The following is a 16,581-nucleotide window of genomic DNA, read 5'->3' on the forward strand; positions in this document are numbered from 1 at the left end:
GGCAGGTAGTGTTGATGGTAGAAAAAGCACTTCTGGAGGATGTTTCTTTTTGGAAAATCATCTTATATCTTGGTTCAGTAAGAAGCAAAATAGTGTGTCCTTATCTACAAATGAAGTTGAATATATTGCTGCAGGAAGTAGTTACTCTTAATTAATTTGGATGAAACAGATTCTAGAATAATACAATGTCCAGCAAGATGTCATGACATTATATTATGACAACCTAAGTGCTATTAACATTTCCAAGAACCCTATTCAGCATAGCAGAACTAAGCACATTAATATCCTTTATCACTTCATTAGGGATCTGGTGGAAGACAAGATTGTCACTCTTGAGCCTGTAACTACTGAGAAGCAATTGACATACATTTTTACCAAAGCGTTAGATGCAAATCAATTTGAAAAATTGAGGGGCGAATCTGGCATTTGCATGCTTGAAGAATTATAGCAATTAATGAAGGGAATAAATGGAAATAAAATTTTCTATTCCCTCCACTTAACTTTGTACAAAACTCAAAGTCCATAATTACAACTTTTCTTATTTTCCCAACACTGCACCCTAGCCACCTTCGCGCTAACCTCTGCATTCTCTCTCTCAAACTTGTTATCAGACATCTTCATCTCTCCATCTCCTCTCTACCAAAACATTCCAAAATGTCACAAACTTCTATCTCCATTCCAAGCAAATCCTCCAAAGAGAAATCAAACCCTAAAAGTATTGGCACTGAGATAGATCTCTTTGATGTCATTACTGATGTTGTTCCCCTCTCGATCGTTCATGTCCATGCAACTCCCATGAGAAAGGCTAGAACTTCATCTTCAAGGAAAGGCAAGCCTACTAAAGTAAGTACCTCATCCATTCCCTCAATAACTGCTAGAAATATGAATGATCCTAAACCCCTAACTATTGTGAAGAAACCCATGTCCATGACTAGTATGTATCTCGATCCCATCAGCATTTAACCTAATGTTTACGTGTCTAAATATTTTCCCGCTGTGAAAAATGTTATGGAAAATGTTGAAGCTTCTGAAACCATCAATAAACCTAAATCTATTACTATCTTGAGTAAATATAGCATGATCGTTGCTGACTGACACGATGTTGATAAGAATATCTGTGTGTTGATCTCTCAAGTCTTAGGGATTAATCCCAAGATAAATCTTGTGCTTGATGTCTCCACATCCTTGGCCCAACCAGATAACAATATTGAGAACCCCAAAGACAAACTTGATGTGGATGCACCCACTCTGTCTCCTGAAAAATCGCAAGATAAAGAAAGGTCTGAAGATATGACTAATGAGCTAGGTAACAAAGATAAAAACCATGTTGGTCAACCCACTGAAATTGTTAACATTGAGGAACTGGACTCTGATGATATTCCTATTGGGTAAAGACTAGCTCTTGGAATTGCTAAAATATTGAAGAACAGAAAAGGCCAACTTGTTGGCTCCTCCAGCACTCCCTCCAAATCTGTCAAGAACAAAACTAGTATTGATCCCACTAAAAAATGGAGCAAGGTGGTGACTCATGTATCTAAGAATAAATCCATAAAAAGGAAGGAAGTTCCCTCTGAATCTAGTGAATCTAATCATGATGTCGAACATATGTTTAGGACATCATCTCTACTTCTAGAAAGCAAGCCCCTGGGAAGAAGATACCAGCTAATATTTCTGAAGTTCCACTTGACAACATTTCTTTTCACTCTGTTGAAAAATGGAAATTTGTTTATCAAAGAAGGTTAGCACTGGAAAGGGAATTGGGGAAGGATGCTTTTGAATGTAAAGAGGTGTTGAGTCTGATTCAAGAAGCTGGTTTAATAAAAACTGTAACAAGCTTTGGCAAGTGCTATGAAATGCTTGTAAAAGAGTTTATTGTGAACATCTCCAAGGAGTGTGATAACAAAAGGAGAAGGGAATTCAGAAAAGTGTATATCAGAGAAAGACATGTGAATTTTTCTCCTAAAATAATTAACATGTTCTTGGGAATAAATGAAGAAGAACAAGCTAAAATTGAAGTCTCTAACAATGTCATCTGCAGGGAGATTACTGCTAAGCAAGTGAAGGAATGGCCAAGGAAGGGGAAATAGTCTGCTAGTGCCTTGAGTGTCAAGTATGTTGTTCTTCATTGAATTGGAGATGCAAATTGGGTGCCAACCAATCACACCTCCAGTATAGCTATTGGGCTAGGTAAGTTCATCTATAATGTTGGGACCAAGTTAAATTTTGATTTTGGTTCTTATGTTTTTTATCAGACTATGAAGCATACAGCCTCTTATGTTGTGAAAATGCCAATAGTTTTTCCTTCTTTGATATGTGGGGTTATCCTGAGTCAACACCCCAATTACCAATCAATTTTGATAGTACATGCAAAAGGGACCCTTCTCTCTCATTGTATTATAGGTTGTTCACTGGGAAACATGTCCCAAATATTATCATGACATATGGACAAACTCCTTCAAGGTCTACTGATAGAATAGGTATCCTAACTGAGCTGAAAGACGCTTGTAAGACCTTGAATGAAATTATAAAAAGTTTTACTGAAAGGAAGAGAAAAATTGAAATGCTGATTAAGGCTCTGTCTGAAGAAGAAGGAGGTTTGAAAAATGATGGAACAAATGCAGAAGAAGAAAATGAAGACAGGATTCATGCAAGTGATGAGGAAGATGATACCATCAGTGATGAAGATTAATGTTCTCTAGATATTTTGTGTGTTGATTCTGATTTTGTTTCTTTTATGGGTTGTGCCATGGATTATATTTTGTGCACTTTATAAGTTCTCCTTAGTTTGTAAACTCTCATAACCTTATGATTTGGTTTATAAGTGACTTACAGTGATGGTTTGGTTAATATGGTTTATTTGTCAACTTTATGGCTAAAAATGGGGAGTAGGTATGAAGAATGTGTGCTCTGCTTCTTGTCCCTCTTACTCTTTAAGGGGGAGCTTGTGTAGGTATAGAGGGGGAGCTTGTGTAGGTATAGAGGGGGAGTAACCCTTAGGGTAACTCAGCCCGTGGTTCTAATACTCAGGGGGAGCGCTTGATTCTTGTGTTCTTGATGTTAGGAATAATGTCCTGACATCCTGTCTAAAAAGGCAAAGAAAATGTTTTTCTGGTGTGCTATTCTTTTCTGGTATGGTATACAGTATGAGGCCTATTGTTTGTTGCGCTTGCCCATGCGACTGTGTGAAAAAGGATGTCGTAAGTTTTCTTGTTGATGTATTTTCTTGTTTCTATCCCTCTTATCATTGACCATTGCAAAGATTGTTTTAGCCAAAGTTTGCCAAATGGGGAGATTAATAGGTATGTCATTTTGTGATTGGCTGCATTTTGGAAAAATAAGTATATTTAACAGATGTTGAACAAGATATCCTAACATGTTGGTTCAACATTCAGCGTAACCGAGCTTAAGTTGTTTGTGAGATTCAATCTCTTTTATGATTTATATAAATATTATTTGAAGATTTAGTTAGTAAATTATTGAGCATTTTCCTTGTACCTGAAGAATATTGTATCTTGACATGCTTACGAAGTAACAATGTCAAGAAATTTTGAGAAACATCTGATTTGATTGAAATCATATCTTTAGGATATTGTGCAGAGATCTTGGATCTATTGCAAATCAATACCGAAGCCCATGCTCTTTAACTGCTATTTATAAAGGAGTTCTAAAACTAAGAATGTATCGAAGCAATGCAATATTTTTTTTATCATTAGGGTTTCGCGTGTGTGCTTTGTGTGAGCCATTCGAGTATCACATTGATACTTGAATTGGACCTGGTGTATTGAGTTGTAACTAACAATACCTCAGAAGCTTTTAAGCAAGAGCAGAATGTATTTTTCTGTTGATAGTTATCGTGTGGTTAAGGGAAGTGAGAGGGGTATCATATCTAGGTGTGTCCTAGATAGAAATGTACACAAGTAGAGATTAGGTGAGAAGTTTGTAAACCTAGGGTTGTTCAGGACTTCAAACTAATTATGTGATAGTGGATTTTCTTCCTGGCTTGGTAGCCCCCAGATATAGGTGATGTTGCACCAAACTGGGTTAACAACTGGTTGTGTTATTTACTGTTATACTATTATACTTATTCGGCTATTGTTTGTGGTGTGATAATGTGCAAACCTTGAGGTTGTGACATCATGTACAACCCCAAGGATCTTCTTGCTAGAATTTCAGTTCCAACTAGGTCAAAGCTCAAAGCCAAGAAACAACCAGCGGCCTCAAACCAAGAAGTAACCTATACAAGCAATGCACCAATGCCCTGAGCCACACTAGGGTCTACATCATCCTCAAAGCAAGCCACAATATTTACAAACCTAAAGATCAATGATTAGGGTTTGGTATGGAATGAACACCAAGATGCAACCTCCAAGGCCTCAAGTACCTAGCAACTAGGGTTTTGCATCTTGATCATCGTGATGGGCTTTCCATATTGACTGTAGCATCACAACTCCTAGGGCTTGATCCTTAAACAAACCCTAGTTCCTTGTTAAGCATAATTAACTTTAAACATTTGAATCTATGATGATGTTAGTACACTAGATGATATGGATGTTCATGAATGCAAATGAATCTTAAACCAAAAGGTTAGATGAAAATGAAAAGGGGAGGGAAAATTTTGGGGTATGACAACTATATATGAGAGCATCATTGTGTGTCATCTGACTAATGTGTAGCAACTTCTATGCTACTGATTTGTGTTTCTTATACTATTGGTGTATGCTCTAATGTTAGTTTTTTAGTTGTTGTTGATATTTGGTATGAATAATAGATATCTTTGATACTTAGTTGTGTTTCTGCTTGAAGAGTTATTTTGCAAAAAATTGCCAAAAAGGGGATAGTTGGTCCTTTTGGAATTGGATGCATTATATAAAATAACATGGAGTGTGTTCAAGTTGTTTCTAGTATATAAGGGACACATGTGGAACACGATGTTCCAACATGTATGCTGCAACATGTGGTCTCTGGCAACAAATAATGTTATTGCAATTTTGATTCAGACTTATTCTATCCATAATTTACTCTACAAATAAGAGATATGATTTATGAAGAGTTAATTTGGATGTTATAGTACAACATATGAAACCCGATATTCCAATATGTGTGCATAACAACATCTGCCCCTGGTCAGCATGCCATGATGGATGTTGTTTGGTGTGAAATTTCTGATTGAATCTCAATCAAATTTGTTGTAGATTATTTAGCAATGTTTGTTTGATTTGTTTAACAGATGTTGAAGATCAAAACAGATTTAAGTAGAGTTTTAAATATGACAAATCATATCTTTTGTTGGAGAGATTTAAGGAGCAAATAAAATCCAACTGATTCGGCTATTATTCTGGAAGAATTTAAATCAGATATCCAATGAGAAAAATGTCATAATGTATTGCTATATAAGGAGACTCAATTATCTTGTTTAGAAGAGAGTTATATGCATAAGATTAAGATCTTAGTGCCTAGGGTTTGCGAGACCTTTATTTCTTGTGTTCCACACTAATGTCATCATAAGGATTAGTGTTGAATCTTTTGTGTGTACACCACTATATATTCCAGTAACTTGGCATAGTTATTGGGTTGTATTAATTGAGATGTAAATTCAACAATCAATAAAGTTATTATTCATGTTAACCACTTGGGGTTAGTGATTGAGAGAAAGTGGGAGGTCTAATTTCAAGCTTTATGACGATGTTTTGATGAGAGCAAATCAAGATGGATGAAAGCAAGCAAGTTAGTGAATACATGATAAAGTGAAGATACTTCTCAATTTGATTAAGTCATGGACGATCAAGCAAAGATGGTAAAATATGATATTTCATGATTATATATCCTAAGTGCTCAATTCATATAAAATCAATCCATGCATATTCATCATATCATTACACTTTTTAACTTAGAGAAATAATTTTTGTACATATTTTCAACGAATGATAAATGTGCTCTGATGGTTAAAAGCCTTGTACTAATTTCTCAAGGGTTGTGGGTCTGAGTCTTGAGTTTGTCACTTTTATAAAACTTAGAAAATATTTCTATAAAGTTTCCTTTTTGAAATTTCAAAAAATTTCAAACATGCAATCAATTGATCTTTCTCTACAATCGTTTGTTCCTTTTTATTTTTGGAAATATTTGATCATGCGATCGATTGCACCTTTTGTACAATCAATTGTCATGGCTTAAAAATTCAAAATAAATAAATATATTTTATTACAATCAATTGCACTATATTTCCTCAATAGGTCGTGATCCTGTTTTTTTTCAGAAAAATATTTTCAATTAAATGAATCTCTTCATTCTTTGTTTATAACTTTTCACAACGAATCTCACACCTTCTCATGAATCATCAAGATCTTCCTCTTGATTCAAATGGGTGTGAATGATACTATAAAACGGATATGCTTTTATCTGGATAGTTCACCTCTTTCAATTTTCTTTTCCTAAAATTTCTCATTATATTTCACTCCATCAGTAAGACTTTCAAGTATCAAGAACTTGCACTTTATTTTTCATAAATTAAATACGTGAAAAGTTCTTAAGCACTTAAAAATATTTTTGTGAAATATTATATTGATTGAAAGAGAAGAAATCCTACAAGTTAGGATTTAGTATCATCCCTCTACTAGAAATTCTCATTATATCAAAAAACTATATACTTGTGTAAATACCTTGTTATTCAGGATTATTAGAAACAAGAGAGTGAAAAAGAAAGGATTGCTTTCTTTTTCTACTTTGTAAAATTATAAGGTAGTGTTGCCTTATTGATTTAGTTACTAACTTGTGTATAGAGGAAATGATTAGGCTTGTACAAGGTTTTAACAAATAGTGAAATCTCTTACATGTGGTAAGGGGACTAGACGTACTCTCGGATTGTGAGAGGAACTAGTATAATCCCTTTGTGTTCTTTATTTTCCTATATTTTACAGCTTTCATAACATATACTAAACCAGTAAAATAAAGTCACACTTCATTAAAATCGAAAATCATTCAAAGTACCTAATTCACCCCCCTTTTAGGTGCATTATAATCATATAAGAGAGATTCTCGTATTTAGGGGGAGTCCTAAATAGAAAGTCAATAGGATTAGGAAGAAGAATTGAACACCATGAGGTTGATGTTCCTATAAGACTAATTGTACTAATTCAAAGTAGTGAGTTTCCTTTCCAGGATAGAGTGCCCCTAGATGTAGGTGTTGTTTGTGTCGCATCCGCGAAAAACAACCGGCGGGCTGAAACAAAACACAACATAGAGCCGCCACCGTGCGTTATTTATCCCAAAAAAGGGAAAGGAAACGCTCAGAGTAAACCTGGAAAAAGCATGGTCTCGCGACCAAAGAGAATGGGATCGGGAGTCGGTTATGCGAAGGGAAGGTATTAGCACCCCTACGCATCCGTCGTACTCGACGGGATCCACGCTCTAAAGGAAAGAAAAAGGTTGCTAAAACAAACATCACACACACACACACACACTGAAGACAACGCAGGTGGGGTAAAAGAGGAGAGGGCTCGCTAGGATATCGCATCCTATGCCTACGTATCTCGTCTGGAACGAGAATCAGAGCTGCCGTAGTTCGTCTCACGCACGCCAAACAAGACACACACAAACACAGGCAAACCTGGAACCCGAACGCCAATCGCTGGACTTACATCGGCTTCCGAACCAAACAAACACACTCAGGATACGGACAACCAATCGCTGGGCTTACATCAATATCCTGACACACAAGAACACACACAAAAAGAAAGAAAAGTGCCCGGAGAGACCTCACACGGTCTCCTGCCTACGTACCTCATCTGGTATGAGGATCAGGGCGACGTAGTTCCCCTGAACGGGAAAGAAATTCTAACCAGATACAAAGGGAGACACACTACTAGGGAGCTGGACTCGAGCCTAGATGTTATCATGCATCATTGCCCTATGTTATGGTTCGCTATCTACTTGCACAACAGCAAGCTAATCCTAACCAGGAAAAGCAAAACACACATGCTCAATCAAAATAAAGCAAACATTCACAAGTAGCACACACTATATCCAGTCAAGTGAGGCTCAAACAAGGGTGAGGCTGCAAGAGCAAGCCAGCTGTACAGGGTAGTGTTCGCTCTTAACCCTGACATTGAGAGTCAGGGTGAAGCAGATGAAAGGTGAGTGAAGATGAGACTTCACAGCTCTTATCCCTGGCCAGGGAGAGCTTCAGACAAAGGAGTGTGGGTTCAGAAAGTGGGAACCCTTCTACACTCATGACTCTGACTCAACTGATCTTGGGTTAATGTCCCAATGCATCAACACAGTGGTGTGAGCAGAGGGACGACTCAACAAGAATAGTAGGGGATGGATTGCACATCCCTTGGATTCTGCCAATTGCCTTAATCAAGGTCTTTTTCTGCTTGGGGACAAAGTTAAACAATCACAAACATTGCCTCTTAAGGAGGACTTCAGACAGGTGCCTGGCCAAGTAACAGGCCAGGTCTTCCAGACTACATGGAGACAAGAGAGTCTACCTAAATTGGTTTATACAACCAAGCAGCAACACAAAGCAAGTTCAAAGATGAACTGTTAGCGACTAAAGTACCTGAAATCAATCTAATTCAGTCAGTATACCAATCACAGAGTCAAAACAAACAGCATAAGAACCAACAGACAATGTATAATCAGACAATGCAATGTGCAAAGCACAATCAACTCAAGTGAGCCAAGCACAAGCTCAAAGCAAGTGAGCCAAGCATCCTACAAAACACACAAGTTAGTTCACAACAATTAACCAAATTCAATCAACTTGAATTAACATCCTCAAAGCATTTGCTTCTTCAACCTGAAAATCACATCCAAACGTGAGAAACAAGACCACTAGGAGAAGCCTAGGGTCAAAAGGAGATGAAAAATCTAAAACAGCAAGTGAAAATTATCCAAAATCACAATCAAACAATTTAGAAACAAAACCAATTGGTCCCAAGCTCATATCATTCAGCATTATCATTTCTTGAACAAAATAACACAAAACATGCAATTTGCAACCTCAAAGGACCAAACAGAATGATCTAACTCAAATCAATATCAAAACATTTCAATAAATTCCACAAAAATTCAAGTCTAAACAGAACACATATCATGTCAAGCACACCAAATTTCAGCTCATTTAGATCAAGGGAAGTAGGTAAATGAAATTCATAAAGTCCAGACAAGTTCAAGCAAGCCAACACAAGGTATCAAAACAAGCATCAACTTCCACCAATCATAAAACAGTGACAAAACATGATAAATGAATGGGATCAAAGCCAAAATGTTCTATTAGATGTCTACAATGCTCATACCAAATTTCACACTCATCCAATTAATGACCAGAATTTCACAAAGCAAATACAAACATGTGTCACAAAATATCAACAAATGACCAAACAGAGGAAAAAATTCCAATCAAATAGGAAATGTCACCACAAATTCCAGAAAAATTCCCATGTATTCTCAACATCCATATGCTCAGTCATGCAAAAATTCAACTCAATCCAATGTCCACAAGCATGGAAAATAAAATCATGAAATTGCACTAAGCATGGTGTGACACAAATTGTCACACCTCTATTCAAAAATTCATATCTCATCAACCAGGAACTCAAAAATTGCAAACCATACATCAAAATCACCAGAAAAGAGTCAAGAATAGGCATGTAAAATTTCACACATTTTGGATAAGGCATCAAGATTTCATGATCAATATGGCAAAACATACACACAAATGACACATTCAAACAATCCCTAGGCATTTTATTTTTCCACACGTGCACAAAAATATTAAAAATCACCATAAAAAACTACACATCACAAGGAGAATGGTGAAAAACGTCTCATCAAATTTGGATTAAAAATGAAGAACTTATGAATTTTCTAAGATCATTGATCAAAATGAAATGAAATTGAAAAAAGAAAATGAAATAATGTGAAATAATATGTCACAATGGCAAACTTGTAATTATTTGATGGCAAGGCAAAACGCGGCGTTTTCATTAAACGCGGTGGCAGCGTATGACTGGTTGTAGCTCGCGGGAAACACAAAATTCAAATACAGGCCAGGCAAACAAGATCAAAACGCTATTCTGAAGCGCGTTCTTCATCTTCATCAAACACAATTCCAGAAAAAATCACTATGAACAAAAGTCCATGAAAATGATCGTGCCATACATCATTGGATCCGTCTGAACATGTACATCAACAATATCACCATGACTTAGCCTAATTCCTATCATGTTAAGCAAATCGAGCAAAAATAGTTTTCACATCAAAGCTTTAAATCCAAATATCTCACTCGATTCTCAATGATTTTCAAAACTACAAGTTACAGTGCACTCTATGATCAAAGATCTACACAAACCACATCACGTTTCAAGCAATGGTTGAGATCGAATTTTTACCTTAAGATGATGGCAGTGCTCGATTCTTGTGTTTCCAAGCCTCTAATGCCAAAACAGATGAAGGTTGATGATGTGGAAGATGATTGAAGGAGGTCTTGCAGCTCAATTGTGCACCAGGTTGAAGAACTTTCAATTTGCCATGGATGAGCTTGCTTTCAACAGTCCAATTCCTCAATGCTTTGCCACGATTTTGATGAAACAGATCCTCAATGACACATGTAGATGATGGATCCAACAAGAAACAGCCAAAAGATTGATGAATTCAATGAGAAATGATGAAAAAAGTGTGAAGATTTTTGGAGAGAATTGAGAGGTTTTTGGAGGGAAAGTTTGTTAGATCTGAAATTGTGAAATGTGATTATGCATTTTCTGTTATGATTATGCTTTTATACCAAGCCTTAATCCATTTGCTAATCACAATTAACAAAATCCAAGTGAATTAGTGAAATGTAGTTTTCATGTGAAATGGCCAATATGTCCTTTTCTAAACCAGTCAATGTAACAGTGCAAAACCAGTTGGAGCAAGTCACATTTGATGCTTATGATGTGTTGGAATGAGTTTTGTATGGAAATCACATGTATTTTGGAAATTGCCTATTTTTCCCACCAATTTTCAAAGTGAACACTTGAAAAATGACTTTTTGCTATGATGATTTTCAATGAAATGTGATAATGGATTTGGATAATACACATCAAATGTGGTTTGCTCAAAGAAAAATCATCCAATTTGGCCATTCCATCCAAAAGTTATGCCACTTTGAAAATCAACATTTTCTGAAAATGATTTGATCATAACTTGCCAACCACACATGAGAAATTCATGTTCTTGGACTTTTTGGAAAGGTGAGAGCAAGATCTACAACTTTCATGTTGAACAAATTTCCATTTGAAGCATTTTTGGACATGTAATTTTGAGGTGAAAAACTTTCCATCTTTGGCAATTTTCAATTACAAGTCACTTTCTATTTTTGGAAAGTCTCCATCTGACTTTATTTTCTTCATTCTTGATGTTTGAAATGTCAAATGAAACTTGTTTAGACATGAATGAAGTGTCTCTTGCCCTCTCCAACCTCCAAATCCATCATTTCAGGCACAATTGACCACAGTTGACTTTTCTGACTGATAGATGAATCTGGCTATGCACTGATCAAGTTGAGCCTCAAACTCCTGATGAAATGGCTCAACCATGTAACCCTAGCTTCCATAAGCTCAATATAATCATGAAATGATCCCCATATCCATTGTAGACCCCATTTCCTTGCCAAGTCCTGATTGGCCCACTGCAGATGATTCAACTGATTAGGGTTGACCAGTGGTCAAAACCCTAATCCCAAGGTATCTGATCAATCTCTTGGTAATGACAAAACCATGATGATGATGATGTACCATTGCAACCAAGATAAAGCTCAATCTCTTTGAGAATCAAGAAACCCTAATTTGTACCACACATCCTCAGATGATTAATGATCAATTCAATGAAACCCTAGCCCGCATCCCAACCTCTTTATCTTCTGATCAAGACTTAGGAGGATGACTTGCTCAATGTAGCAACATGATATGCAATTATGCAATGCCTAATGACCTACAAATGAAATGCAATATGTTAAGCTAGTCCCAAGAGAGGAGGGCAAATTTTGAGGTGTTACAGCTGCCCCTATTCAATCCACTATGAACCTGTCGATATGAATAGCCTCGGCTTTCAGATGATCAGGATGAAGGGTGATTGAATACCAAGAACAGACGAACAATTTGCACTCTGATGGGAAAATAATTAACAATGCCTGTCAGAATCGGCAAAGAACACAATCTTGAAAGAAGAACCCGTCTGGTACGGAGAAAGTCGGCTTGAATACCGAAACAGAAATATATGGATAACTGGTAACACAAAGAACCATGGCCTGAACGCCGCTCGTCAGTCTGAATACTGAACATCGCAATATGAGAGTATTGATGTCGGTCTGAATACCGGAAGATCAGCCTGAACGCCACTTTGGTCTGAACACCACTTTGGTCTGAACACCACTTCGGCCTGAACACCACTTTGGTCTGAACACCACTTTGGTCTGGATACCGGAAAACTGGCCTGACTGCCACAAGCTGCATCGATCTAATTGTCGGAAACTTCTTCGATCTGAAAATCGGAAACTGGCCTGAACGCCACCTCGGTCTGGATACCACCTCGGTCTGAACACCGGAAAACTGGTCTGGATACCATAAGTACTTCAACCTGATCGTCGGAAACTTCTTCGATCTGAAAATCGGAAACTGGCCTGAACGCCACCTCGGTCTGGATACCGCCTCGGTCTGAACACCAGAAAATTGGCCTGAATGCCATAAGTACTTCAACCTGATCGTCGGAAACTTCTTCGATCTGAAAATTGGAAACTGGCCTAAACGCCACCTCGGTCTGGATACCGCCTCGGTCTGAACACCGGAAAATTGGCCTGAATACCATAAGTACTTCAACCTGATCGTCGGAAACTTCTTGATTAACATTCCCATCTCTGCTCGACAGAAACCCTTCCTCCAGTATCGCACTACTGGGGAATACCTTTGATTCAAATTCATGATGCTAGACTCCTCGGAGTAACACCTTCCTCTTCGGGCACAACCACCTCTCAAACGATAACCACGGCTTGAGACTAGCTTTATGCTTGCAATAATGATGCATGATCGATTTTTCTGCGTAATGCTCCATAATTATGGAAATGCTACGCGATTTACTTTTTTTTTATGCAATATGCTATGCTTATCTACATGATGAATGCATAAAAAGGGCATCCCCCTCGAGGGACTTCTCTGGGGAGCTCGAGGCACTCTGCCGAGGAACTCGCCAATACTCCGACTCCACCCTGCTGGGGAATAGCGCTGCTGCTGGGAAAAGGCAACCCTTGCTGGGGAAAAACCTCCTTTGCCCCCGATCCGCTTGGGGATATCGCTGGGGACGGAACCACCAACGCACTCTGTGGGGGAAAACACCAGTCTTATACTTGCTGGGGATATAAATCCCGACTCTGTTTGGGGAACCACCACTCACAGATACCTCCGCTGGGAAATAGAAACCTTCAGACCTGGCGACTGGGGAAGTATCGATCTAAAACCTGTTGGGGATAACCATCCTGACCCTGCTAGGGAATCCACAGACCTTGAATCTGCTGGGGAATTAGTCATTCCGACTCTGCTTGGGTAGGAGGACAGTCTGGTACTGAACACCCGACGATTCATCGAACCAATCGGTATTCATATCCAACTCCCATGTCATCTTTCCAATTTTGAGAACTCCCAGACTCGTCTGGACCTTTTCTGCTCCATCATCTTGTATTCCCAACCGCTCCGCGCTCGACGGAGAACGAACTCCTGGGACCTATACAGACTTTTCAATCTTCCGACTTTGAAGAGTCTTCTTGATTAATTCCAAAGATCGTCGTACGTCCCTCGTCGTCCTATCACCATTCTTCAATTCATTCGTCCCTGATTGGACTCCATGGGGACCATTTTGTCAACAACTTCCACATCACAACCTGCAAGTGAGTGAAAAGATCTAACAGTACCTGCAAAAGAGACCGTTAGATAAAAGCGTGCCCCAGGCGTGTCAAGATTTCAACACTTGGGTCACTCAACCTTCCGAATAAGATTTCAAATTTTCAATCTTATAAGCATGCATTGGAAGGGACCTGTATGTCTTAAAATGCAAGATTCTTTATCAGAAATAATCTGGATGTTTTTATAATCAAAGCGGTAATGAAAACAAAAACAAAATTATTTGACTGAATATGCATTTTATTGACTGAAAAAGGTGTGGCTCAAATCAAGCAATACAAAGGAAGCAATTCCTGAAAAGAGGTAATTGCGCACAAAAAGAAAAATCTATCCTAATGGCCATGTGAAACCACGATCTCATCGAGTTCCAACTCGGTTACACCCCATATGTCCTCAGACTCTCCTTGCTTTCTGCCTTCTGAACAAGACGTTTCTGATTGATCCCTACCGGGTATTATCCATGATGCTTTAACCAAAGCGCAAACGATCATGCCAGACGCAGTTGTTCGTTTCAATCCCTCTTTTGCCTGGACCGCCCCTTCGGGTTTTCAGTCCACCGGGATACCCTTTTTGCCCAAGTCGCCTTTTCAGGTTTTCGACTTGCCAGGTGTACATTTTTTCATTTTATCCCTAATTTTTGCCCGAACCTTTCTTTCTGTTTTTTTGGTTCGCCGAGATGCCCATTTTTGCCTGGACTATTTTGTTCTTTTCGTCCAGCGGGTCTATTTATACGAAGTATTTTTTAACTGCGTCCGCATTCACAGGGGATGGAAAATCTTCACCATCCATGGTCGTTAACAACAAGGCTCCGCCAGAGAAAACCTTCTTGACCACGAATGGACCTTCATAATTAGGTGTCCATTTGCCCCTTCGATCGTTTTGAGGAGGAAGGATCCTTTTCAGCACCATATCACCTAAGTGATACACACGAGATCACACCTTTCAGTTATCAGCACGCTTCATTCGCTGCTGGTATAACTGCCCATGACAGATGGCTACCAGCCTCTTTTCCTCAATCAGGCTTAACTCTTCATACCGAGTCCTTACCCATTCGGCCTCTTGCAATTCCACGTCCATCAGGACTCTCAAAGAGGGAATTTGAACCTCAACTGGTAGCACCGCTTCCATTCCATATACCAACGAGAAAGGTGTTGCCCCAGTAGATGTGCGCACCGACGTTCGGTACCCAGGATACCAGCTTCCTACTCAATCACCCTTGCTGGTACATTCAAACGTTATCCGGGCAACAAAAGGAATGTGGGATCCTTTAAGTGTAACCAAAGCAGTACTAACTCCTTCTTCACATTAACCCCGTCAGCCATCAGAATCCGTTCGGATTTGGGGTCAGGCCCCTCCTCCGGGATCGGTTACTCTCAATCTTTCGATTAGAGTACCTCGAGATGTCCTCATCAGGGAACTCAAACTTCACCGGTTGATAATCCTCTACGGGTTGTTGAGCGAGGTAATCAGACAATACACTCCCCTTGATTGCTTTCTGAGCGGTGTACTGAATATCGCATTCAATCAAAATCATTTGCCCTCTTGCAACCCGTCCGGTCAATGCTGGCTCCTCATGCTCATACTTGATCGGATCCGTCTTGGAAACCCACAAAGTGATATGAACCAGCATATATTGTCTCAGTCGGCGAGCAGCCTATGCCAAAGTACAGCAAGTTTTCTCGAACAGTGAATGTATTGTTTCACAGTCGATAAACTTTTTGCTAAGGTAAATTGCATGCTCTTTTCGACAAGACTCGTCATGCTGACCCAATACACCTCGTAGACCCCTCGAGGGCTGTCAAGTACAGATTAACAGTCTCTTTCCATAGGGAGGCATCAGAATCAGAGGTTCCTGCAACTTATTCTTTTATTTCTCAATGCCCCTTGGCAATCATTATTTCACCTGACCGTTTGATTTTTTTCAACAGCTTGAGTATTGGTTCACACGTGGCTGTTAGGTGAGACGTGAACCATGACATGTAGTTCAATCTACCCAGGAGACCACGAACCTCTCTTTCGATTCTCGGTTCAGGCATTTCTTGTTTTGTTTTCTTTTTTTTCTCTTTTTTTTTTTTTTTTTAGCAGAATCGACCTCGATTCCTCTCTTACAATGAACCCCAGTAGCTTGCCGGACCGCACTCTGATAGTGCGCTTATCTGAATTCAACCTCAGTTTGAATTGTCTCAACCAGTCTACTCAGCTTGGCCAGATCTGCCAGATGCCCCTCTTCTGTCTGGGACTTTGCTATCATGTCATCAACATAGCATTCAATTTCATGATGAATCATATCATGAAACAAAGTCGCCATGGCTCTCTGATAAGTAGCACCGGCGTTTCGCTTCTCTAGAGGACAATCTTCTCTCCATGGTAGCTCGTGCACAACGACATCGGTATCCAACCCTGGCACATCCTGACACAACCAGGCGAAGGTATCCACATGCTCTTTCCACAGGGCTACCATTCTGCTCTCGACTTACCTCTGAGGCGGCCCCAATTTTCATTTCCTTTCTGACCTCGGCGGTGCCTGGAATAACAATTTCGCATCGCTCCTTGTGCGGCTGAATCACCTTCTCCTCTTGTTTCAACAACCTGGCTAATCTTCCAGTAGATCACAATCTTCTTCGCCTTCTTCTTCGGCATGATAGATCGG

At 39.1% G+C, this 16,581-nt stretch overlaps 1 protein-coding gene across 1 annotated transcript; it reads left to right on the top strand.

The window, feature by feature from the left end:
• Positions 1 to 654: 654 nt before the first annotated feature.
• Positions 655 to 2,087, top strand: LOC127136859 (uncharacterized). Its single transcript, XM_051063374.1, has 4 exons — positions 655 to 934; positions 1,136 to 1,388; positions 1,431 to 1,530; positions 1,614 to 2,087. The coding sequence occupies exons 1-4, from the start codon at positions 655 to 657 to the stop codon at positions 2,085 to 2,087; spliced, it is 1,107 nt and encodes a 368-aa protein (XP_050919331.1).
• Positions 2,088 to 16,581: the final 14,494 nt, after the last annotated feature.

The sequence above is a fragment of the Lathyrus oleraceus genome, chromosome 4, assembly GCF_024323335.1.
Source record: "Lathyrus oleraceus cultivar Zhongwan6 chromosome 4, CAAS_Psat_ZW6_1.0, whole genome shotgun sequence".
Lineage (NCBI taxonomy): Eukaryota > Viridiplantae > Streptophyta > Magnoliopsida > Fabales > Fabaceae > Lathyrus > Lathyrus oleraceus.

Coding starts and splice junctions, on each gene's coding strand:
- LOC127136859 (XM_051063374.1), top strand. CDS start 655: ATGTCACAAACTTCTATCTCCATTCCAAGCAAATCCTCCAAAGAGAAA. Junction 935..1,135: donor GAAACCCATGTCCATGACTA/GTATGTATCTCG, acceptor TGATCTCTCAAG/TCTTAGGGATTAATCCCAAG. Junction 1,531..1,613: donor GGAGCAAGGTGGTGACTCAT/GTATCTAAGAAT, acceptor ACATATGTTTAG/GACATCATCTCTACTTCTAG.